Source organism: Thermobia domestica, chromosome 2, assembly GCF_964235325.1.
Source record: "Thermobia domestica chromosome 2, izTheDome1.hap1.1, whole genome shotgun sequence".
NCBI classification, from domain to species: Eukaryota; Metazoa; Arthropoda; class Insecta; order Zygentoma; family Lepismatidae; genus Thermobia; species Thermobia domestica.
Window position 1 is genome coordinate 14,475,075 of NC_137455.1, and position 25,985 is coordinate 14,501,059.

At 35.1% G+C, this 25,985-nt stretch overlaps 1 protein-coding gene across 1 annotated transcript in view; it reads right to left on the minus strand.

Moving 5' to 3' along the window:
• The window catches only part of LOC145670264 (uncharacterized), a 77,375-nt gene that overhangs the window by 38,200 nt on the left and 13,190 nt on the right, over nucleotides 1-25,985 (minus strand). Inside the window, exon 2 of the mRNA XM_081738690.1 lies at nucleotides 18,229-18,425. Coding sequence (XP_081594816.1) covers nucleotides 18,229-18,425 — 197 coding nt within the window. The remainder of the gene's footprint in view (nucleotides 1-18,228; nucleotides 18,426-25,985) is intronic.

Sequence of the window (25,985 nt, forward strand, 5' to 3'; positions counted from 1 at the left end):
ATATTATTGTTACCGCAGTCGTTGTGTAAAAAAAAAAAACATGTTCTTGATGCTTCGTGTCTACATCTGTAGACAATGTGCGAATTACAAGGGGAATGAGGAGGTAATCTTTGGTTATAGCAACATCCAGTGTTAGCAAATGGGATTTCTCCCTGAACTCCTTTGTAATTCGCAAATCGTCAACAGATGTAGACACGAAGCGTCAAGAACATTTATTACACGACTGTCGTAACCAGTGGCGTATTTAAGAGGGGCGCTTCCGGGCTTAAATCCCCCGAAATGTTATTTACTATATTAAAGTAAATGAAATATCTTGAGAATTTTCACATTTCTAGGACTAAAGTTGGCAAAGCGCCTCCGAAATAAAATCGTAAATACGCCACTCGTACCCATAATATAACTCGTGATATCAATATATTTACGGAATAGATTAAATTTTGTTTCCTATTAATATGGAACATTGAAAGATTTTACAAGTGATTTGAAAATTTCTATTGTTTATTCATTATAAACATACGGTGAATTAATATTTTACTTATAGTTACAAATGCCTACTTTATTGGTTGAAGCAAGAAAAAAAGATGTATGACTCGAACAGTAATCGAACCCGGGACACTTTACACATATGTTAAGATTTTACTCACTCTGCCACACCGCCACTTCGTAAATTCGCGCGTCGTACGATAGGGCTATATGAGGCAAGTAGAAAACTTTAAGACGGTTTTTCTCCGTTATTTTTGGCCATTGCGCTGTCCCAGTTTGTAATATTAACTCTTTAAATGTGCACTACCACCTCGCAAAAAATGGCCCCGAAGTTCACTTACCAAACTCTGCCTTCTCCTTGTTAGAGATACTCATCTCAGGTAAGTAAACAAAAACAAATGAAAAAGGAAGGGTAATGGAGGCCTTGAAAGTAAAACGTAGACAAATTCACCAGTGTTCAGAAGCATATTTTTTAAGAACGCTAGACCCGAGCAATAGGAGCTAAATACGCGGTTTTGATTAGTTGAAGTTATCTGTTTCTCGCCACCTTCAATAAATGTAGCAGAAATGAACTACTTACTGTTGTCGGTCTTCGTGGCCGAGACTGCTAGCACAACTGGTTAGTAGTTATAACTACTTTTGGCGTGGGTTCAAACCCATCTTAGAGAAACTTTTTAAATTCTTATATTTTATTTTTTTATTAAGTTTCCATAACACTTTTTCCATTAAAATATGATAAATAATACTCAAAAAGTGATTTACTTACGTTACGCGTGCAGTTTTGCTACACGAATCCATAGTATAGGTAGTAATAGTAGTAGTAGTAACAACGGGTCAGAAGCCTCGCAGGGTTCGTTTTGTTCCAGCTTGACTGCCATGATATTAATTTAACCACAGCCGCTTCTTCAATTTCTTCTTCTTTAATTCCAACAAAGTGACAATTTTCTTCTATTACTATAATACACAATACATATACTAGAAGGTTTGGGCAATCGCAAACTGCAACCAATCAGAAATGTGTATTTAGTTCCTACGGCTAGGGTCGAGGGTGAAGTAAAAATATACTGTTCAGAAGATACTGTCTACAATGCAGTAAGTAGAGTGGGTTAGTAGATAAGAGTAGGTCGGTGGATCGTAGTGGCTCATGGTGGGTCGCAGTGCGTCATGATGGGTGATGGGTCGCAGTGGGTCACATGCTGCTGACCCTCGACCCACTGATCCACTCAGAAAACTCGACTCACTGACCCACCGACCCACTCCAACTCTCATCTGAGGGTGGGGTACTTGGTTCGTTCCCAAGGCAAGTAAGCTTGAAGTGGACATCTTGCTCGTGGGTTTTCTCGGGACACTCCAATTTCCTCCCATTTTCTCCTTCAAATAATTTGCCCATCATAATTCACTTTCTTTAATCACGGTTTCCCTTAACCTAACAGGCGTAATTGTAGGACATTAAACACAAAGATCACGAAATATCAAAAGTGCTAATAACAGTATGTCAGAAGTGCCTAAAAGACACGATGAGTTGGAACGAGACTTTGTGTAGGGACAATACGCAAAAATAAACGAATAAGTGTTTTTTTTTTAATTTTCTGTGGAAAAAATGGTTTTACTGGACAAAAGCCCTCACCCAAAATTTTGAAATTTGACGCCCGAAAACCAAAACGTGGACCGAAGCGAACGAAATTGTACACAGATATTTACACCCGAAATGAGGGAATATGTGTTTCATATTTTTCTGGAAAAACAGGTTGGGTGGACATGGATTCCGGAAAGCCTTTGATCATGAAATATCAAAATTGCTAATAACAGTATGTCAGAAGTGCCTAAAGGTCATGAAGAGTTGCAACGAAACTTTGTGTAGGGACAATACGCAAAAAGGAAACAAATTTGCGCAACGTACCACATATGCGCCGAGTCGAAAACTTTAAGACGCTTTTTGTATGCTATGTTAGGCCATTGCGCTCTCCCAGTTTGTAATATGAACACTTTAAATGTTCACAATCACCTTGCAAAAACTGGCCTCGATGTTAATTTACCAAAGTCTGTTTTCTCCTTGTAAGTGAAAAATGAACTTCATGCATTTTTGGATATTGATATTTGTAACTGCAATAATAGCAAAATACGGAGATACCTTCGGTGAATCAGAAAAGAAGGCACTATATGTCTGAGGCACTATATGTCTAATTTGGTTTTTAATTTAAATTTGAAGTCTCTCGACTATAGTATTTTATCATGACAGAAATCAGTCTGTTTTGTCGTTATCGTAAACCTGTGCAATTTGCTTCCTAAACAAGTGTTTTTTGACCCTTACTTACCAGAGAAGTCTTAGCGTAGAGGCGTGAGCATTTGCTTCGTAATTCAGTGGTCCCGGGTTCGATTCTCCCTGCGGTAAGTTGTTTTTTATGAACTAGAATATTCATGCTTCTTATGTGTAATAAAATGAAAAATGCTCAATTTCTTTCTGTCTTACAAGTTAGAGTGGAGACGGCTTTCTTCACAGGGGACATAGTAGCAAACTGACGTGACATATCTGTCTACAACCTTGATTCGAACTGTGGTGGAAAACGTAACGTGTTTAGCAAACAATTCATGAATACGACCCCTAAAGATCATGCTTAGGGTCTAGTATCAGTCCTAAATGTGTCTGAAACGATATTGTTTCTCAGCAATTGAAGACTTTGGGGCAAAGCAGGTTAAGTCCAAAAAATGAAAATCTAAAGGAGGTAGCTTCACAACGGTTTTCACTCATCCGATTTTCTTCAAATTCGGCACGTATACAGTAAACCGAAATAAATCGACACGTATATTTTATTTCTTTCGGAAAATAGGTTAAGAGGGCAAAGGCCCCTTTTCAAAAATAGGTCGTCTTGATTAAAAGGGCCACATTAAAAAAGCGAAACTCTGCCGATGCAAAGATGACTTCAAAGTAGGAAATACGGGTTTTGTCGTTTTTGCGATAAAAGAGTTTAAGGGGGCAATGGCTCCCATCGAAATTACAAAAGACCCGCACAATCTTTACGGGAATTAGATTTCGGTGGAATTGCTTAAAATCGTGATATGTTGTAGACATTGTATACTTGAGAAAAAGTCTCAATGGGCACAACCAAAAATCACTGACCGTTTGTCCACTACAGAGCCACTTTTTTGAAAACAGCCGAGGATAACGATATTCTGGATTTCAGTAAAAACGCCTGAAACCGTGATATATTGTAGATATTTTGATCCTGAAAAAATTCTTAACGGACATAACCATCAATCACTGACCATTTGGCCAGTGCAGGGCCACTTTTTTAAAGCAGCTGAAGATTACGATATTGTTTTTTTTTTTTTTTGAAAATGACTGAAACTGTGATATGTTGTAGATATTATGATCCTGAGAAAAAGTCTCAATAAGCACAGCCACTAATCACTGACCGTTTAGCCACATTTTTGAAAATAGAGAAGGTAACGGTATTCTGGATGAAACCGTCTTCGGTAAAAATGACGCAGGAAAAATATTTTCACGTGTACGCCAGTCATTGGATACAATCATGCAAAAAGTAAAGGGTGAAAGTTCAATACCGGTACCAAGTGAGAAACAATTCCGAATATATTTTTTACGAGAATCACCCTGTACATATTTTTCGAAATATTTTTGTCTACCCTGACGTCCCTAATTGGCACAGAGATATAAGCCATACCTCATTTGAAAGCTTGTGAGACACAGATTTCAACGAGGTAACTTCTGTGTCCCTCGTGCCCAACCTGTAAAAGAAGTTGAAAAAGAAATTTTAAAAAAATGAAATAAAAAATACATTTTCCCGGAGTTGGCAACACTGTTTTGTCGTTCGCAAGAATGGCCATACACAGGGTATCATTAGTTAGGATGTTTATTTATCTTTATTGATACCCCCTTATTCTTGTAGCTCCTTTGGAGGGAGAGTCTCCATCCCCTAAATGCTGAAGGAAGGGGAAACTTGTACATCCAACTTCTTCCCCTATCCTTCCGCTGCTAACGCCCGATGTAGACGAAATGCACACCGTTGGAAAGTTTGATCCTTCCTAAAGAGATAGACACCTAAATCATCTCTTTAGGTTAATTAGGAGCAAAGTGATGGAGGTTTAAACTGCTGGCTCAACTCTTGAGTCGTTCGTCCTGTAAAGGTTAAATGAGCAGAAGGTAACGGTATTCTGGATTTCGGTGTAATTGCTTAAAACTGTTATATGTTGCCGACCGTTTGGCCACTACGAGGCCACTTTATTGGAAACAGTAGAAGATAACTGTATTCTGAATTTCGGTGGAATTGCTTCAAGCCATAATATGTTGTTAATATTGGATCCTGAGAAAAGTTTCAATGGACACAACCACCCATCACTGACCGTTTGACCACTTAAGGACCACGTTTTTTGACAACAGCGAAGGTAGGTCTGGATTTCGGTGAAATTGGTTTAAACCGTGATATCTTGTAGATATTGTGATCCTGAGAAAACATCTCAATGGACACAACCACAAATCACTGACCATTTGGCAACTACAGGACCACATTTCTTAAAACAGCAGAAGGTAAGGATGTACTGTAATTTTGGTGGAATTGTATGAAGCCACGAAAAGTTCTATCCAACAACCCGGAAAAGGGATGGGGAGAGTAGCGTGTAACACCATTTAAGCATAGACAACATTCCGATGTTCATCTTGAGGGACAAAGTGAAACCCTGGAAAGCACTAATCAATTTTTCTCAGGATCATGACATCTACAACGTATCACAGTTTCATTCATTTTCACCGTAATCAAAAATATTGTTATACCCGGCTGTTTTCAAAAATCTGGACCTGTAGTGGCCATACGGCCAACAATTGATGGTTGTGTCCAATACGACTTTTTCTCACGATGACAAGATCTACAACATATCACAAATTTACTCATTCTTACAGAAATCCAGAACATCGTTATACTTGGCTGTTTTCAAGAAAGTAACCCTGTGGTGACCAAACGATTAGTGACTTCTGGTTGTGTCCATTAAGACTTTTTCTCAGAATGTAAATATCTACAACATATCACTGTTTCGGACATTTTGACCGAAATCCAGCATATCACTATCTTTGGCTCGGCTGCTTTCAAAAAAGTGGCTCGTACTGGCCAAACGGTCAGTAATTGGTGGTGTTGTCCATTAAGACGTTTTCTCAGGATCACAATATCTACAACATATCGCAGTTTCAAGCAATTTCACCGAAATTCAGAATACCGTTACCTTCTGTTCTTTTTCTTTTTTCTTTTTAATTAAAAGCTCTGCAGTGAAAAAACGGTCAGTGATGGATGGTTGTACAAATTGAGACTTTTTCTCAGGAGCACAATATCTACAACACATCACTGTTTCAAATTACCGTTACCTTCTCTATTTTCAAAAATGTCGCCATACGGTCAATGATTGGTGGCTATGCCTATTGAGACTTTTTCTGAGGATCATAATAACTACAACATATCACAGTTTCAGTCATTTTCACAAAATCCAGAATATTGCAATCTTTGGCTGCTTTAAAAAAAGTGGACAAACGGTCAGTGATTGGTGGTTATGTTCGTTAAGAATTTTTTTCAGGATCAAAATATCTACAACATATCACAGTTTCAGTCATGTTTACTGAAATCCAGAATATCGTTATCCTCGACTGTTTTCAAAAAAGTGGCCCTGTAGTGGCCAAACGGTCAGTGATTTTTGCTTGTGCCCATTGAGACTTTTCTCAGGTGCACAATGTCTACAATATATCATTATTTTAAGCAATTCCACTGAAATCTAATTCCCGTAAAGATTGTGCGGGTCCTTTGTCATTTCGAAGGGAGCCATTGCCCCCTTAAACTCTTTTCTCGCAAAAACGACAAAACCCGTATTTCCTACTTTGAAGTCATCTTTGCATCGGCAGTTTCGTTTCTCTAATGTGACTCTTTTAATCAAGAGGGCCCATTTTTTAAAAGGGAGCCTTTGACCTCTTAACCTATTTTCCGAAAGAAATAAAACATACTTGTCGATTTATTTTCGGTTTACTATATATGTGCCAAATTTGAAGAAAATCGGATGAATGGAAACCGTTGTGAAGCTACCTCCTTTACAATTTCATTTTTTGGACTTAACCTGTTTTTATCTCATAGTCTTCAATTATTCCGAACGTCTTTCACTATTACTCCTACTGCTAGAAATAATAATATTTTCGTTCGCCATTTCCAACACGTTCCATATATCCGTTCAACCAAAATTTGTAAATAGGAACTATTCTATCTTATATTGGTATGTATATTTTCTTAAAATATCAATATAATTCATACATAATCCAAAGTCTCTTAGCCAAAGAAAGCGTGTTACTATGTATCATGGTGAAGACAAATCCTACTTATTTTCTGTTTAGGCATCCGAAGTTTCGATATTAATATTGTCCAGGAGCTGACACCTTCTTTCTTCCCCCACGTTTCCTTTCGGACACTAATCGCTCTTATCCTTTCTCTATCACTATTTCTCATCCTTTCTTTTTCTTTTCCTATCAACTGTACGCTTATTTACATTGCTCAAAAAAATTAGAGGATCAGCTGAAATATCACACAAGACCTTAAGATAGTATATGAATTAGCTGGTGTTTGACTCATATCATACAAGAAGGAATGCTTGAAGATACACTAGAAAAATGGGGCACATACTGGTGTTGGGGCACGGAAAACCTTGTTCACATGGCTCATGAAACAAGACGGTTATGTGTGCACCTCTCAAACTGCTCACAAACAGGCTAGGCAACAACACTGATTGTTCCTTAATATGGCGTATGATCAACTCAAACAGCCAACACAGCCTCGCACCTGCGTGGAATGGATTCAATCAGATTATCGATGAGTTCTTAGGGGATGTTGTACCACTCATACAGAAGAGCGACTTCCATGTCTGGAATGGTTGTTGGAGGTACTGGCCTAGTGGCAATTCGTCTGCCAAGCATACCCCAGACATGCTCAATTGGATTGAGATCCGGAGAGCATGCTGGCCACTTCATCCGAGCGATACCATCTGCTTCCAGCATCTCATCCACTAACCGAGCTCTGTGAGGACGAGCATTGTCATCCATGAAAAGGAACGAATCATCAATGGCACCAGCATAAGGAAGAGCAAGAGGTTGCAGGATCTCATCCCTATACCTGGGAGCCGTCAAAGAGCCATTTCGGATGATGTGGAGCTCAGTACGCCCAACAATGCTCAGTTCTATCCACACCATCAATCCACCACCATGATTATGGGATCTTTCTCGCACAAACATGGGATTGTGTCGTGTTCTACACTCTCTCCAGATGAAAACAAGTCGATTATCAGGCTCCACACTGAATCGAGACTCGTCAGAGAACAAAATATTGCCCCATTCATTGCGTCCCCATTCACGATGTTCCTCCGCCCACACTCCTCGATCAACACGGTGTTGTGCAGTTAATGGGACACACACCATAGCCCTATGTGCGTAGAGGCCACCTTCTCGAAGGCGATTGCGGACTGTTTGAGTGAATATTGTGCATCCTGTTGCTGTTCGGAAGGCTCGTTGGAGCAGAGTTGCATTCTGACGCTGGTTTCGACGGGCTGTTAACAAGAGATAATGATCGTCTCTACCTGTGGTTGCTCGTAGAAGGTCCTGTCACTGGTATCCTGGAGTTGGAATGTGTGGCAGAGGCACACAACAAAATGACCTCTGGTAGCGCCATGTCACCGATCACGTGCACAGGTGTTTCAAACAGTTTGTTTGCACGTTGTGCCTTCATGCTAGTCAATTTTAATCCGAACTGGACAGATACAGTGTTGTCATTAAATTCGTAAGAAGTTTTACATGAGCTTTCATTTGATCCCCCTATTTTCTTGACCAGTGTACATTGCAATAGGACGTAATATTGAGGTCTTAAATTTTCAGTAATAATAATAATAATAATAATAATAATAATAATAATAATAATAATAATAATAATAATAATAATAATAATAATAATGGTATTAAAATGTTTAAAGTTGCCTAAAATTAGACAGAGAAGTCGGGATTTCGGTAGGCTGTCTGGACATCCAGAACACACCTCTGCAACTACCAAAATTTTAAACCAAAGCGTTCCACTGAAGTTTCATGTAGAAAGTATTCTACTGTACGTTTTGAGGAAAATAACTGTAATAAAACTAACTTAATATCACTGAACAGTATGGCATATAATAAACTAACTTTTAGGATATGCAGAAGTAATTATAAAAGCTTTGCTACAAAAATATTTACAAAGACCATAATAAATTCAATGAGCTCCGAAATACAAAGTAACAAAATAGCGTACAAGATTCAGTCTACAAAGCAATTGTTACTTAAAGAATGGATATACACTATTTTGAGAATCGAGATAAAACGAGAAATGTTTACGATACTTTTCGTCTCGTCTCGATTTTCATCTCCAAAGCAAGACGATAATTTGAGTTAGCCTTGTCCCATCTTAAATGTAAACTGTTAACTGTCGTCTCAGTTTTTGTTTGTTTTGTTTCAGAAACGAGATGAGAAATTCCTCTTCTCGTGAGCAACACTAAACAAAACCGAAATATTCTTACCAAATGTTACATTTCTAGTTGTAATGTTGATCTGTAATGTTGATAATTTAGTGAATACAGTGATGTAATGCCCTCCGAGTCAATTACATATTCCTGTGCTTTGCCAATCAATCTGACTATTAACAAGCTATTGTTTTGAGCGAACAGAAAAGACTCTTTATTTATGCAAGCCGGAAGAAGTAACACTTTAGATGAGTGGTTTGAGGTGTAGTTTACTAAGTTGGGGGCCCGGGTTCGATTCTCACCTTCGCCATTTACCCTTTTTAAAATGTTTCATTTACAAGACTGAATTCCAGTTGGATGCTGCTAAATGAAAGATAATCCCCAGTGGAGAAATTCAGTGATGATGCAATCCTGAAAATAAAGGAAGGAAAATGAGTGGAGAAAACGAGTTACTTAGTTAATGCTGTTAATGGTTCTACATTTGATATTATCCGTTAATGTGGTGCATTTTTAAGTTGTTGTTTATTGACACTATATTCTCTCCTTTTCTCTTTGTATCAATGAGTAAAATTTCACAAATATTATATAAATCATAAACCCTCGGTTATATTTTCAAGTTAACGAGAAATAGGCCTACTTTAATACGGATAAGTTTTCCAGCTCGTTTGAGTGTTATCGAATTTTGCATTTTTAATATTTACAAATAAATTACCAATAGTTAGCATTTTCAAAAATTATTTAACGAATAATGAAATCAACAATTTCTTCTTTCGAAGTAGTATTATGTATGAATCATTAGCGCCGGAACCTAGGAGCTCACGCCCTGTTAGACCCCCAAAATTTTCATTCGGGGTTGGGTTCTTTCCCCCAAATGATCCATCCACACTTTTAACTGATTTGCAGGTAGGACTATTGTTAATAGTTTCAAAACTCAGCGTAAAGCTTTGAGTTAGTTAAAAAAAATAACCTACCATATGTACCACATAATCTATCCGTATATTATTTGATATGCGGATATGTATAGTTATTTGAACTAACCTCATTTCAGTTAATTATAAGATTAAGTAAGTCCCACGACCGTTATCTTCTCATCAGTGCCTCTGATATCCGTATATTTTTTAAAGTGGGTGTGTATAGTTTTACGTGTGTATCATACAAACAAGATATACTGTCAGTACAAGTACCCAAAGACTCCCTTTTGTCATTTCGTCAGCCAGCGTTTCGCTCCACTTCTGCACGAAAACACACTTTATGATTTGTGCTTTTAACAGTTGCGGGGCAACTTCACGCTGCTGTGCTAGCTACTACCAGACGTAATTAATCTTGGAGCAGGCATTAGTTGGGTTGCCTATCTCACGGATTTTGTACCTGAAGAATTTATATGGCCCGCTGTACACACATTGTATGACTCATGTCCTTAATTTGGTAATGGTAGATTTCACAAAGCGGCAGTAAATCTATTTTGTCTCATTCAGACGAGTGCAGTGTTTCTGTCTGAATCACCTAAGCGTATGAATGTGTGGATGGAACAAGTAAAGCAGAATTATATTTGAAGTGACAAGCTTCGAATGCTTCAAAAAATTGGAACTACTCGTTGGTGGAGTAAACACAGAGCTTTAAATGTGATCATTGATACTCACTTTTATCAAGGGAAAGACCAAGATGCAATAGGCTTCCAAACCAATCGATTTCTGACTTTCCTATTTTTTGTGAACAACCACTAGATAGTTTAATGCAAAACGAAGTTTTAAGCCCAGACCTTGTTGCATAAATGGTGTGAATTCCAAACCATTGTGATGTGTGCTGTGTACGATGGCCTATTCACGTTAACAACCCAGTCTTAAAATATTTACGGTCGCAGGCTCTGAATTATACTACTGCTTGGAATTTAGTAGCAAAATTACATGAATTTCAACATCAGGATTAAGAATTTGCAAAAGTATACAACAAAGGGAAAAACTTGCAAAGCAACGAATCTGCAATTAAAGGAATATTATGCTGACATTGACATTGAAGATTTTTCTGTTCGTCAGCTATCGAAGAAGAAAAGAATGGCTGATGGAAAGTCATCTGATGACAGAGGCAACGTCTTAAGCCCATCACAAATGGAACATCATGATGAGATTTTGAATTTAGCAGGAAATAGTATGAAAGAAAGGTTTGAATCTCTTTCTGAATTGCTTAAAGAGTTGCGGTTGCTAGATCCTAAATGTTTCAACGAAATAAAAAAAGAAAAACGGCTTACTGAGAATGCATTTGCAGCACTTGCAACGAAGTTAAACCTCCATAAGGCTCAACTATCAAAAGAGCATGTACAATTCATAAACATGTACGAAGCTTTATCTGTTGGTGTCCAAAATAAGAAACCACCAAACAGGGTTGCAGGTATGCAATAATGAAGACTCCGATGAAAAGGAAGGACAAGAAAGTATGAAAACTGATAGAGCTTGTGTCACATGCTTGTCGTGTGCAGCAGTTATTCTTTTTGACTTTATACAACAGACGAGTTCATTAAATGCATTTTATGTCGCCTATATATATGCCTTAACATACTATGTACACTAGTGTATTGCGAACGAGTATTCTCAAAACTGAAATTAACTAAAACGCAATTGCACTTTCTCCTGTCTCAGGACATATTGGAAACGTTTATGTTAATCAGTATGGAATATGATGTCTCCAGTATTATCGATGTTGAAAAGGAGTTAGAAGAGCCCTATGAATCTTCCGTACAACTGGAGAGGTTATTGCGCTCTTAACTTAAAAGAGTAGTTAGCTTCTTGTGTTTCCTTGAACTTTGAATCTACCAGCGGTGCCATAATATGATTCAATAATATGTCTTATATACTTTAGTACTATTAATAAACTATATACATGTGTGTGTATATAACAGCTTTTGGTTTTCCAGAGACATATAGACTATAAATAAAAGTTGGTACACACATACATAGGAAATATAAGATAAAATCTTAAAATGTTTCAACTGAAGGCTTTTGTGCGTCCACTGAAACAACATTCGTAAAGCAACCACTTCATTTTTGTGTTATAACTATTCATAATACTCGATTTGTGAGTATTCTAAATAGTATTTCAGGTTATATTGATAATGTTTCAGTTAGCTTATATCAAACCCCATTAAAAAAAAGTGTCATTACAATAAGCATAATAAAAGAAATTAAGAAGATGAAACAAGATTTTTAGCATACCTTGTGAGCAGTGGCGTATTTACGATTTTGTTTCGGGGGGGCTTAGCCTGAAAATGTGAAAATTCTGCAAGATATTTCATATACTTTACTACAGTAAGATTTCGGGGAGCTTAAGCCCGGAAGCCCCTCCCCCTAAATACGCCACTGCTTGTGAGGCACTTACATGTTATATGGAAAGGGAAGATGTAGCCCTCCAAGCGAGACTCCTGCCGAGGCCCTACACCTCCCAGTCTGAGGCTGATAGAGTGTATGAAAAAGGACATTACAACTTTTAAAACTCATATTGATTGATTCATTTATCTTACAGAGATAGTTTTGGTTTCATTTTGTAGCATAATACATCAAGTTTTGACACACATAGTACTCTAGTTCGGAAACAAGCCACTGCAAGTGCTAGCGGCAGTTACAGCAAAAATGGCTGCCTTTACTGGTCCCGAGCCTCCTAGCTGTGTGTTTTGGTTTGAAGAATCCAACTCTGCGACAACTGTGCAACGTAATTTGCGTTCAAAGTAATGTGTTTGTTCCACCCTTATCGGCTTTTCTACCAGAGCTCAGAGCTAGAATCTACCTCACAATTGAACAAGTCACACCTGTTGTTCCACCCTTACCGGCTTCTCTACCAGAGCTCAGAGCTAGGATCTACCTCACAATTGAACAAGTCACACCTGTTGTTCCACCCTTACCGGCTTCTCTACCAGAGCTCAGAGCTAGGATCTACCTCACAATTGAACAAGTCACACCTGTTGTTCCACCCTTACCGGCTTCTCTACCAGAGCTCAGAGCTAGGATCTACCTCACAATTGAACAAGTCACACCTGTTGTTCCACCCTTACCGACTTCTCTACCAGAGCTCAGAGTTAGGATCAACCTCGCAATTGAACAAGCCACACCTATTGTTCCACCCTTATCGGCTTCAATAACCGGAGCTCAGAGTTAGGATCAACCTCGCAATTGAACAAGCCACACCTATTGTTCCACCCTTATCGGCTTCAATAACCGGAGCTCAGAGTTAGGATCAACCTCGCAATTGAACAAGCCACACCTATTGTTCCACCCTTATCGGCTTCAATAACCGGAGCTCAGAGTTAGGATCTACCTCGCAATTGAACAAGCCACACCTATTGTTCCACCCTTATCGGCTTCAATAACCGGAGCTCAGAGTTAGGATCTACCTCGCAATTGAACAAGTCACACCTATTGTTCCACCCTTATCGGCTTCAATAACCGGAGCTCAGAGTTAGGATCTACCTCGCAATTGAACAAGTCACACCTGTTGTTCCACCCTTATCGGCTTCAATAACCGGAGCTCAGAGTTAGGATCTACCTCGCAATTGAACAAGTCACACCTGTTGTTCCACCCTTATCGGCTTCAATAACCAGAGCTCAGAGTTAGGATCTACCTCGCAATTGAACAAGTCACACCTGTTGTTCCACCCTTATCGGCTTCAATAACCGGAGCTCAGAGTTAGGATCTACCTCGCAATTGAACAAGTCACACCTGTTGTTCCACCCTTATCGGCTTCAATAACCGGAGCTCAGAGTTAGGATCTACCTCGCAATTGAACAAGTCACACCTGTTGTTCCACCCTTACCGACTTCTCTACCAGAGCTCAGAGTTAGGATCTATCTCGCAATTGAACAAGTCATACCTGTTGTTCCACCCTTACCGACTTCTCTACCAGAGCTCAGAGTTAGGATCTATCTCGCAATTGAACAAGTCATACCTGTTGTTCCACCCTTACCGACTTCTCTACCAGAGCTCAGAGTTAGGATCTATCTCGCAATTGAACAAGTCATACCTGTTGTTCCACCCTTACCGGCTTCTCTACCAGAGCTCAGAGCTAGGATCTACCTCACAATTGAAGAAGTCACACCTGACATACTACAGAGGGTTTGGCAAGAAATCGACTTCAGATGGGATGTGTCTCGCATAACCAATGGAAGCCATATTGAACCTTTTTAGATATAAGCTAGAAAACTTTATGTATTTTGCTACAAAATGACACCAAAACCACGTCTATAAGCTAAGTAAATAAATCAATACGAATTTTCAAAGTTGTAAAGTCGTTTTTGATACACCCTGTTGCAACTAAGCATATGAAGAGCATATTGCAAAGTATGATTTAAACCACTATTTCATCCTGACGACGGTTACTTCATTAAAGTGCCCGAAATATCGATATTGTAATGACACTGTCTACACAGGAATACTAAGAAGGTTAATAATTTTTACACGTATTACAACGTGCTCTTTATATTCTATGAGTAATTACTCGTGTATACTTCGCACACAAAGCTTTGTTCTTGAAGGTCAAAATTAGCGGGCAATATTATGGACGGGAAGAGGAGATCCATTCTCCTTATGACTCTGATAACAATGATAACTGTCAACTTTTTGTAACGATAGCAATATTCTAATCTTTAACAATCTATGAATGCGCATTGATATCCTTTAAACGATGTTATTACTGATAAGAAATGTTGGCTTATTTTGTAATTTCAATATAACACCATACACAATAGTTGTTGGTTAAAGTATGATAGTTGACAGATCATTTATCCAATAATAAGTATAACATCTTCATCAAGTATGTATGCAGGCATTAGTCATGAATTTTTCTAATTTAAACACTTTTTTTTTTCGCTTTTTCTAACATAGCAGATACAATGAAATCGTGGAAGGTAAATCATTTTTTTTTTATTTAGCTTCTATTCCCATGCAAGAGCTACGTATTGTTATGTCCGTACTTACTATTTTACTAAGACTATTTTATTGTTATCTGTTGAATGCGTATTGTTGAAATTTATTTCAAATAAAATTTTTCATTTATGTTAAATCATTTCACTGTTTCCTTTATGAATAATTTCAACCGAGATACGTTTTCAAGTTCAGAAGCAATAATTTCTTTAATGAAATACTTGCTGCTTCATAATAAATGATATTCATTGCATCAGTAAACACTATAAAGCATATTTTTTCAGGTTCAAATCCACAGCTCTAAAGATTACCTAGCATTTGGCTAGCTGGGGGCTCCGCCCCCAGACCCCTGTATTTGCTCGGCCTACGGCCTCGCACCTCTTCAATCCACAATTTTACCAAGTTTTAAGTTTCTTTTCCTATTTCAACTATATAAAAGATAAGATTTTATATCCCAAGAAAAAGCCCATTTAAATAACATGGGAATTTCTCCATCCCCCCCTTTACACCCCTTAAAAACTAAAAAGATTCACTTTTGGCAATTTTCCTGTAAGTTAGTTCCGGAAGGCTACAATCATGCCAAATTTCATCATTCTAATCCTGCCAGAAGTGCCTAAACATTTTGGAGTGTAAAAGATGTCCCATATAAATAACATGCAAAAGATTTTTCAGTTCCCCGTAAAACCAGTCTAAAGTTGGATTTTTTTTTTTTTTTTTTTTTTTTATGACTTACTTAGGTAACGTTAACAAAACGTACAAATACTGAATTTCAAGTTTCTATTCCAATTCCAAGTATCTAAAATATGAGATTATAGGTCCAAAAAGGTACATTTAAATAACATGGGGAATTATTTCATCCCCTTTTGGATCCTCTAAAAATTAAATTATTCACTTTTGGCAATTTTTCTGTGGGTTAGTTCCAAAAAGCTACAATTATGCCAAATTTAATCATGTAGCTATGCGGAAAGTGCCCAATAATTTTGGGATGTAGAAGATGTCATATATAAAAAACATGGGGAAGATTTTTCAATTGCCCATAAAACCCCACTCAAGTTTTTTCTTATTATTATTTATTTACTTAGGTAATGCCAACGAAGACGTACACGCATATCGAATTTCAAGTTCTTATTCCAATTCCAAGTATCTAAAACATCAGACTATAGGTAAAAAAAAAAAAAAGTTTATTTTAAATAACATAGAGAATTTCTTCATTACCCCCTTCAGACCCCCTAAAAAATAAAAATATTCACTTTTGGCAATTTTCCTGTGCGTTAGTCCCGAGAATCTACAATCACGCCAAATTTCAACTTTCTACATCAACTGGAAGTACCCGTTATTTTATGTCAGTGAGTGAGTTCATGTAATTTTATATATAGTTAGGATAGGATATTCAAGTTTTCTTCAGATTCCTTGATTTGAATGTTGTATCTTTTAAACAGTAATCTATTGCTTCGTAATATGTTAAGGTTCTCATTTTATTTTGTCAAGAGCGTAGGGTAGGGGATCACATGCAGGAAGAATCTAAGCAAATTTGAATGAAAGAAGATACAAATGGCGAATTTAAAAAGTCAATGAAGACTACAAATATAGAGTGCGAACGGAGCATGGAACAAGTAAAGTAAACCATGCGCTTCCCAAATTTGGATCATCAATGGATACTTCGTACGTTAGTAATTTCAAAATATAGTTGGATTAATTATGTAATAGTAATAGTTCAGATATAATATAATCCTCTACTTTCTTTCTATTTTATATGGTAAGGATCCCCACATTTCAGTGTATATTACTTCTTCGAGCACATATTATAACTATAAATAGGGCTATTGTTTATCAACACGATTACAAGCATAGCATAGAAGGAAGACACGAAGCCGGCCCGAAGAAAACCGAAGATGGACGAATTGCCCAGAAGTCACCCATAAAAGAGGACCAGGAGAGGATCAAACTATCAGTTTACGATTGAACAACCAACCTACAACATCTGCTCCTTAGGTCGCATTGGACAAAGGAGTTCCTTGATCCTAACTTATCTCTGACAGCCTCATTTGGCGAAGGAAATTTCTAATTACAACCCACCTCTAATTACAATTCGGGACCGCATTGGCCGGAGGAGGTTCCTTACAAACTTTCATTGCCGCTACGGACTAAGAAGATTATTTTAATAACCGATCCTGGAGGTTACTTTGAGCAAAAGGCTTTCCGTACATATCTAACTTAAACCTTTATCATCCGAAGCCAGTTTGTGTGTGCTAAGAACTTACTTGGAAACACTATTTTGTATTTTACAAAGAAACTTTGTAAAATGTTCTACAGAGAATTATTTTTATAATAAAATTGGTGAAATGTTAATCCCAGACTATTATTGACTCTACCAAAAGAACATTTCGATATATATATTATTGTTAATATTGTGCAGTCGAAAACAAAAATGCTCTTCTACCACAATACTTTAGTTTACCAGTAACTAGTGTTCTAGGCATAGAAGGAACTTAATTTTGCAAACGTTATCAAAAACTAAATTGAAATTAGTTAGTGTATTACGAAGTTGTTTGTATAAGAAAGTCTAGATGCTCGAAAATGCTTTTGTTTTGGACTGAACCTTATTCAGGCCATACAGATTATTGACAACTATATATAATAGAGCGGTAACCTATTCTATTTGTCGACAATAAGTAGATAAAAGTAAATGAAACAAATAAGCAAAACGTTCTACTTTCGGTACTCATTTTTAATGGAAGAAAACCTTGTCAATTTATTGACATTCTTTGTTCAGTTACTTCGTGAACTAAATTGACTTAAATCTTAAACATCTAACTGAAAGAATTGAAAGGAAGTGGCGATTTCAAATTAAATTAAGTCACTTATATTTCCGAAATATTCTATGGTTAATGATACATTAAAAGTTCCAATCTAATATTTTTTTTTAGAGAAAACATTTAGAAAACCCATGAGGTAGACAAACTTTTAAAAAAAATATCAAAATAAAAAATAGTTTTTCAGAATAAGCCTAAGGGTACTAGATAATAGAAACTCTGAAAACCTCAAAATATACTAAGAAAGAAAATTAAAAAATATCGAAATAAAAGCACAATGGAAGACTTTTTTTTTTTCTGATGGTTAAATGAATGTGTTTGCTTGTAAAGGCGAATGTAGTATTATGCAAGATTTAAAGTTCACTGAAGTTTTTGTCGATGTTGAATGATGAAATGGTCATCAATGGATGATCAGGGAGATAAATTATGGGAACTGGATGATTTGGAGTTGCTGGGGGAACAGCCAAGTGAAGCAATGTAATTAATGATGAACCAAGAATCTTACGGAACTGACCAACTTCTGAAGAGCCTCCACTGCCTCGTGGACTTCGACTGAATGTTTTGGCTAACTCTGGATATCGAGATAGGATCTCAGAAGGCCAACTGCTTCCTTCAGGCTTCCATAAGTTCTCGGAGAGATCTTCGTTTTCCACAGCTCCACTATCTGACTGTGGTGAGGATGCAGGATCATCATTTGTTGAAGCCCGTGACCTGTAGAAACAAAACAGACTGAGCATTAACACTTACTAATGAACAATAATTAATTATTTATTGTTTTTGAACTACAAGATGTTGTAATAGACAACTTTTACGTTAATATACAGTATGTAATAATTCTGATTACAATTAATTCATGGAAACCATACTGAGTAAATTATTGATGTTGCTTAATATAAAATGATTAATGAAATAAAATACGAGCACCGAATGACAAAGGAATAAATAAAATTATCAAAACCTATTAACTGCAATTGTACAAAGACATACTACTCTTAGATGTAATACCAGGGCCGACTCTAGGCAATTTGCAGCCCCCTCCCCTTTCTCCAGAAAGAACAAGTCTTAAAAGCGATTTTAAGTATGCTACCCCATCATGAACAACGAAGCGGAGGGAAAGTGCACTCGCACTCAGAAAAGGCCTTAACAGTACAAATACAATCTCGCTGTGTCTGTTCTTTTTCTTTAAATAATAATCTATTATGTTAGTGAAAGATAAAACAAACACCCTGCTGAGGAAAGATGATAATCCTTTTTATAGAATTCAGTATCGAGCTTCTATCTCAATATATCAGTTTGCAATTCCAGTGCAACTAGCTCTTTTACCTTTATTTCTTGATTTTGTTTCTACACCTGTTAAAAACCTAAAACGAAAACTTGGTTTCCACCTTCAATGATAAGGAACTTGTTTATGAGAAAGACAAGACTAGTTTTCATATCAAAATTGTGATAAGTAACTAAATGAAACAGGTGTTCGCTACTGTTCGAGAATTGAATTTTTGTATAATCTTGTACCAGAAGCATACATTGAACCAAAATTTGCAAAAATTCAATAATAATAATAATAATAATAATAATAATAATAATAATAATAATAATAATAATAATAATAATAATAATAAACTTTATTTTACGTGCTGAGAACAGCTAAAATACAGCAAAAATACAGCACTTTGTCTTATTCTACATTATTTTAGCAATGAATATAAGTACTAGTGATAAAATTATGATTACATCTATAACATAAATTATTAATAATAAAAACATTGACAGTGTAGTGTACGTCAATTAAAAAAAAAAAACAAAGAAGTGTCAAAAATTAAAAGTAAAAAATAAAATAAAATAAAAATAAAAACTACTAAGTTATATTTAAAATTCTAAAATAGTCATATTTTAAGATATGCATTCATTATAGCTTTCTAAAATCCTACAGATTAAAATATGTTTTCTATTATGCGGTTGCAATAAAATTTTTGCCCTTGTACCATATGTTGGAACTTTAAAATCAACATTTTTAAAAATATAGTCTGAGGTATATTGGTTGTGAAGTAACTTTCCTACAAATACAGATTCAATCAATTTTCTTCTGTCAGCCAGTCATTCCAAATTAAAATACGTTATCCAATGTTCATACGTGCTAGAATAATAGTCAAGTCCTAACTTAAAACAAAGTATTCTAATAAAACACTTTTGCACCATATCGAGTTTGTTTACGAGAGTTTTTGTTAGGCTGTTCCAAGTCACTGATGCATATTCTAGTTTCGACCTTACCAGTAATTTATATAAGAGTACATATGTATTTGATTGACAGAAAGCAGGCCATTGATTAAACAGGTAACCAATTATTTTTCTTGCTTCATTACATACATTTTGTATATGAGCACCAAAGCTTAGTGACCTGTCAAATGTTACACCTAAATCCTTTATTGTGTCAACTTTCTGTATTACAGTACCTTGTATTTCGTATTGCCTTACATAGTATTGCGATAATAATAATAATAATAATAATAATAATAATAATAATAATAATAATAATAATAATAATAATAATAATAATAATAATAATAATAATAATAATAATAATAATAAATGTGTCTGCTGTATTTTTATTGTACTTATTATATTTTTTAGTTCACGACAATGAGTACTAAAAATAAGATAAATTTAGTGAAAATAAACGGAACATGTGACCAAACCGACAAATATAAAATGACAACTGCGTCCGTCCTGATCCAATAATTTAAAGTAACGTTTAAAAATCATTTTTCCGTTTCTTTCTTCTAATTGGCAAGTGTTGATAAAATGCTTAACAATTCACCGTTTATATTCTCTAGCAATTTCTGACAAAACTACGTTTCATGTTTCGCTTCACTAGTTTCCACCTTCTTATAATCTGAGTAGTTATACTTTACGTGTAGGGATTATGGAGAAATTGCTGGAGAAACTGGTATTACAAAGTGAGTCAGTCGAAAACTGAATTATGTCTTTCTTTCCTATAGATATTCTATTCATTGTCTCATATTTCCTCCCCAATTTTCTATTCTTTTAATAAAAAAATATATTGAATCAACATTGTTGTGAGGCTTCGAGTTATTGTATCATCGTACCCTTGAATTCACCGTCGAAACTAAATTTATACGTATTTGAGGAATATTACAAAAAATACGTAAAATTAGCAAATGCCTCATTTAATAATAAGTAAATAAAAAAAGAAAAAGAAAGAAAGAACGAAAACAGAAAGAACGAAAGAATGAAAGAAAGAACGAAAGAATGAAAGAAAGAACGAAAAAGAAAAAGAAAAGAAAGAACGAAAGAAAGAAAAAGAAAGAAACACTTGTGAACTGGCCAACTCTTGAGGATGAATCATAAAATGAGTGGCTATACAGTTGTGTTCAAAATATTTTAGTATCTATTCTTCTTTCAGAACTTTATATATATTCTGTAGGTGGGATTATAGCAAACAGAGGGGTATATTTTTATTTCCTATCAAACTTATCTTGCAAAGGAGTCAAAACACCCTACTATTAACAAGTGAAATAAGAAAAAAACGGTGGGTTATTTTATTTTTTAATGAATATATTTGATAATGACATTATTTCTAACTTTTACTGATTTGAAATTGTTACTTAAACGTTTTTCAGGGAGTAATAAGACGTTTTAAAGCAGTACCGGTATTATTATTGTTCTCGCTCGTGTATTGATCTACTTTCTAAAATTAATAACAAATTTTCGAATAACTCACATCGGGGCCCATACGTTTTTTCTGAAACGTTTACGTATTTTATGGACTTAGTTCCTTTCCACACCAACCGATTTGATCGCACTGCACACGCATTTTTTTCAGTCCAATTCTGTGATTGTGTGTATTTCTAATTAATTATTCTATGCTTATATTATATCACTTTTGTGGTATTTAGAACATCAATTCTCAACTATATATGAAAATATGATTTATATAATACAATAAAATTGGCATCTTTAAAGTGATTCACCAATCATTTTTAACTTTTAATCCAATAAATAATGTCTTACGTAGCGTTTATCAGATTGTAAAGTAGGAAGCTTCAAAAATTTAAAATAATTTAATGTAAATAAAGGTTTCATATTAATACAACAATCTTGCATACACATCTTTTACATGTTTCATTTATTATATCTACTTTGTAACATTTGTTTTAACTTGAACTAAGTTTGGACAGTTAGTTACATATTTGCCCTAAGTTCGTCAGAATATGATTATTGAACTACTTAAGATGTAATCCATTCTATGAACGTTCAATGGTAACACACAAAATAAAATAAATTTAAACTTATATATTTTCCGAAGACATTTCAACATTTACCTTATATTTTTTACAATATTTCCTCCTTTCAAATTGAACATACATCCATTCACAATGGCGTTCTTGTGTATTATATCTTAACTGTCTAGAAATCTGCCTGGCCACAAAGGCTAACAACATAAATGTACAGGTCTGACCATAAAAGAAAATGATATCTTCCTTACCGGACCATTGTCCATAACATTTACATATTTATACAGGTTATGGTTACAACTTCTTGTAAGTGTTTTCTTTGTATTTTATTTTAACGGAAGAAAACATTTCTCTACTTTTTTATTTTATTTTTATTTATTTATTTATTTATTTAAAATTTTGAAACTAATTCCTTGTTGTGCAGTTTTAAAGGATGAATAAAGAGAAACACATGACAATGTGAGATTCGTAAAAGACTCAGATTATAAAGACTAAAATTGTTAAGAATAAAAATTATTAGTTACAGGAAAAAAAACCTATTAGAATAGATTATCACTCTCTGTGTGATGTAATTGCAATCAAATTAAAGTATCTTTCTACTTACAGATTACTGTAATTCCTGAATTTTATTTAAACTTCCAAACTTTCGACTCTCCCCTGAAGTCTTGGTCACGGAGGTTAAAAACAGGAAGAAAAAGGAATAGAAACATCAAGGAATAAAATTGGAACGGGAAGATCTGTGCGGTATGGAAATACACTGTCAAGTACGTCAGCGTTCAACGGATGAAGAGGATGCAAACTAAAATATGACGGAGTCAATTTGTGCGCCTTTCTTGATCCTTATTGGAAGGTCGCCAATTCGTTATTATTTTTATTGTCATACCAATGCTGTAAAAAAATGTAAATATCGCCTTCCATTCATCACTCAATCATCTCTTGTCTAAATAATTTCGGTTCTTTTTAAATGAATAAATAAATTTTCAAAAACCAGTCTCTCTACTTCATTTCTAGCTCCAAATATTTTTTTATTGTTCTAACCTGTGTTGCGTTTTTTTTTTTTTTAATGTTTCGATAAACTTAACCCCGGATTTTCCGCTTTTGTAGCTCTAATATGCTCCTTTATTCAGACTTCTAGATTTCTTTTCGTTTTGTCTATATAACTCTCTCGGCAACTGCATTTTATTTCATAGATATCAGATTTTTCAAACTAAAGTAAATAACAGACAATATGCCAACCCTTTCAGAAATTTTAACAATCATTTTACTTAAAAGAAATTCTGACTCCTGTAAATACTTTGTACTTTCTAGCTTTCGACTCTCCCCTAAAGCCTTGTTCCTGGTGATATAAACAGAAAGAAATACAATAAAAACCATCGGAAAAATTAAAAGGAAGGCCTCTCTAGAGTAGAGCAGTGTGATGAACACTTTGTCTTAGCTGTCAGTTACACGTCAAACAATGGTGAAGCACACTATAAATGTGAGAACAGCAAGCTTAATTTGTGTATTTTGTTGTTCACGTAGACACAGGGTGGATATATTTTAGTTTGCCTATTAAAAAATCCTATTGCTTTTTTGTTTGGTTGGCTGTTTGGTTGTTTGTTTTGTTTTGTTTTGTACAGAGAAAGTACGTCGTCGACATATTTATAGTATTGCACAGCACCTAGTTCTTGTTCGTTAAGAATCTCACTTTTAAAAGTATGAGGAAACATGTTGGTCAAGTTTGGATATAAAGGATTGCCCATGGCTAAGTTTTCTATTTGGTTATATATGATTTCTTCTAAAAGAGAAAACGTTGTATGTTAAACAGCATTCAAGAAGCTTCAGTATTTCATTTATTTTAGAGGTATTTAGCTTCTTCAGGTACAAGATGGAAATATACATATATAACTCACAAAAACTACTTATTTATTATTATTTTTTTCAGTTTCATGAATTTTGGAAATGCAAATATTCATATAGCAGGGTCTGTTCATCAACATCTTCTTGATACAACTTGGCAAGTTTTTTGTTTAAATTTATGTACTGTGGTAGTTTTTTTTTTTTTTTTTTTTTTTTTTTTTTTTTTTTTTTTGTGGATGTTTCTAAATATCTCCAATTTCTTGTTAAGGGAGGCACAGAGATGTCTTGCTTTCTTGAGTTGTACTACAAGATAATAGATAGTAGCTTAAGAGGAAAAACCTCCAGTTCAAAATTTAGTTCTCGGGTTCATTTCTAATTCATCTCCTCTTTCCTAATCAGCAAACACTGTTTGCTTTCTGTTTCTATTATAGTCGACAATTTGAAGTTCACAGAGTTTTCATGGCTGAGCGTTCGTATTTCTGAAAAATTTCTATCTTTTCTTTGTAAGATTAGATTTCTTTTGTCGCACCGAGCAGGTCTAATTCTTTCTTTTGGAGCATTTGGTTCGTTTTGTCCACTTTTTGTAGGATATTATCCCAGTGCAAAGCGAGTAGAGCGAATTCCAAATTGCTAATAATGCACTCTTTCAGCTGAGTTTGAGTAGCTTTCTTAATCAAAGTTTCAAGGGTGTGTTCACTTTCCTTGCAACAAAAACCAAAGGTTTACAGACAATTATCTGTCACTATATCAGTTTAACATTGTCTTTATTTTTTATTTATTTATTTTGTTTTGCTTAATACATTCTTTTATAATATTCCATCTAGAATTGAGGGCTTTATTGGATTTTGTAATAATCAAGATGGTTTCCAGAATTCCATCCATATTTCATTCATAAATAGAGCCCAAAACTAGTTTATTGTATTTGGCTCTGTCAAAACTTACTATACATATGAACTATACATAACAAGAGGAACACATCGAGGAACCAAATTCAGAAGGATTCCGGTGTGCAAAGCTCAGCGACACAGCTTCTGCAGCCGAACATATTCCTGGCCGAGCCCGGTCACCAAATATAGTGATCTTTATTCGTTAGAAGATGGGCTGCGTATCCACCGAATTTGGTTCAGATCCAGCCAGTAGTTACTGATAAGGACCTTTATGTGTAATTTTATAAGATACATTTTTTCACAACAATTTTCTTCGAAAAATTGATAACTTCCGAGATAATTGAAAGAAAAAGAAAAAACCCAGGAATTCCTTATTCTTCCCCCACAAACAACAAAGGCTGACATTAAGGGCACTTCTCAGAATATATTGAAGACATTAAAATGAAGGTCTCTACAGAAATCCAGCTTCTTCGAAACTTTTTTTTAAAAGTTAAAGACTAATTTTACTTGGTTATCTTTGTTTCATACATATGTAAAAACAATGTTTAAATACAAATTAGACTGCTGCAGCTAAATTTATAATAATTTCATGACAGAATACAGAAAATGATTCATATGTGGATCTAAACTCACGATAAGTTTGCTCCTCAGAATGAAGTTTCTAGGGACAGCGTTCAGGAGTACGCATTTCCTTGTAACAGTATTGACAGTGGAAGAAAGCCCTTACTTTAAGTTGTTTTTATTTTTACTTCTAATTCAATTGTTTTGCGCTATTATTCAACAAAAATATTGAATAGAAAAGTGACAAAACTTTTCCTTCTGTTGAAACTTTCAAACTTTTTGAATACATACAGAAAATAGAGGTATTTTTAATAAAACATAATTTACAGTTTCTTTTTTTCACATAGTGGTACAGTATTGCCCTTTATTTTGCAGAAAATCTCTATTATCCGAGTTATGATTACCCGAGGACACTTAGGTTCACATTTGCTCCGATTATCGATGATCTACTGTAAATATCCTAAGGCAGTGGTTCTCAACCTTTTTTGACTGGCGACACACTTTACTGAACGTTCAAACGTCCAGGATTATTATTATTATTATTATTATTATTATTATTATTATTATTATTATTATTATTATTATTATTATTATTATTATTATTATTATTATTATTATTATTATTAATAGTGAAACCAATTAGTTTTTATAATGACTCTATGTACCTGGGTAGTATTATTAGTAATGATATAAAATGTGAATATGAAATAAAAGCAAGGATAGGAATGGCG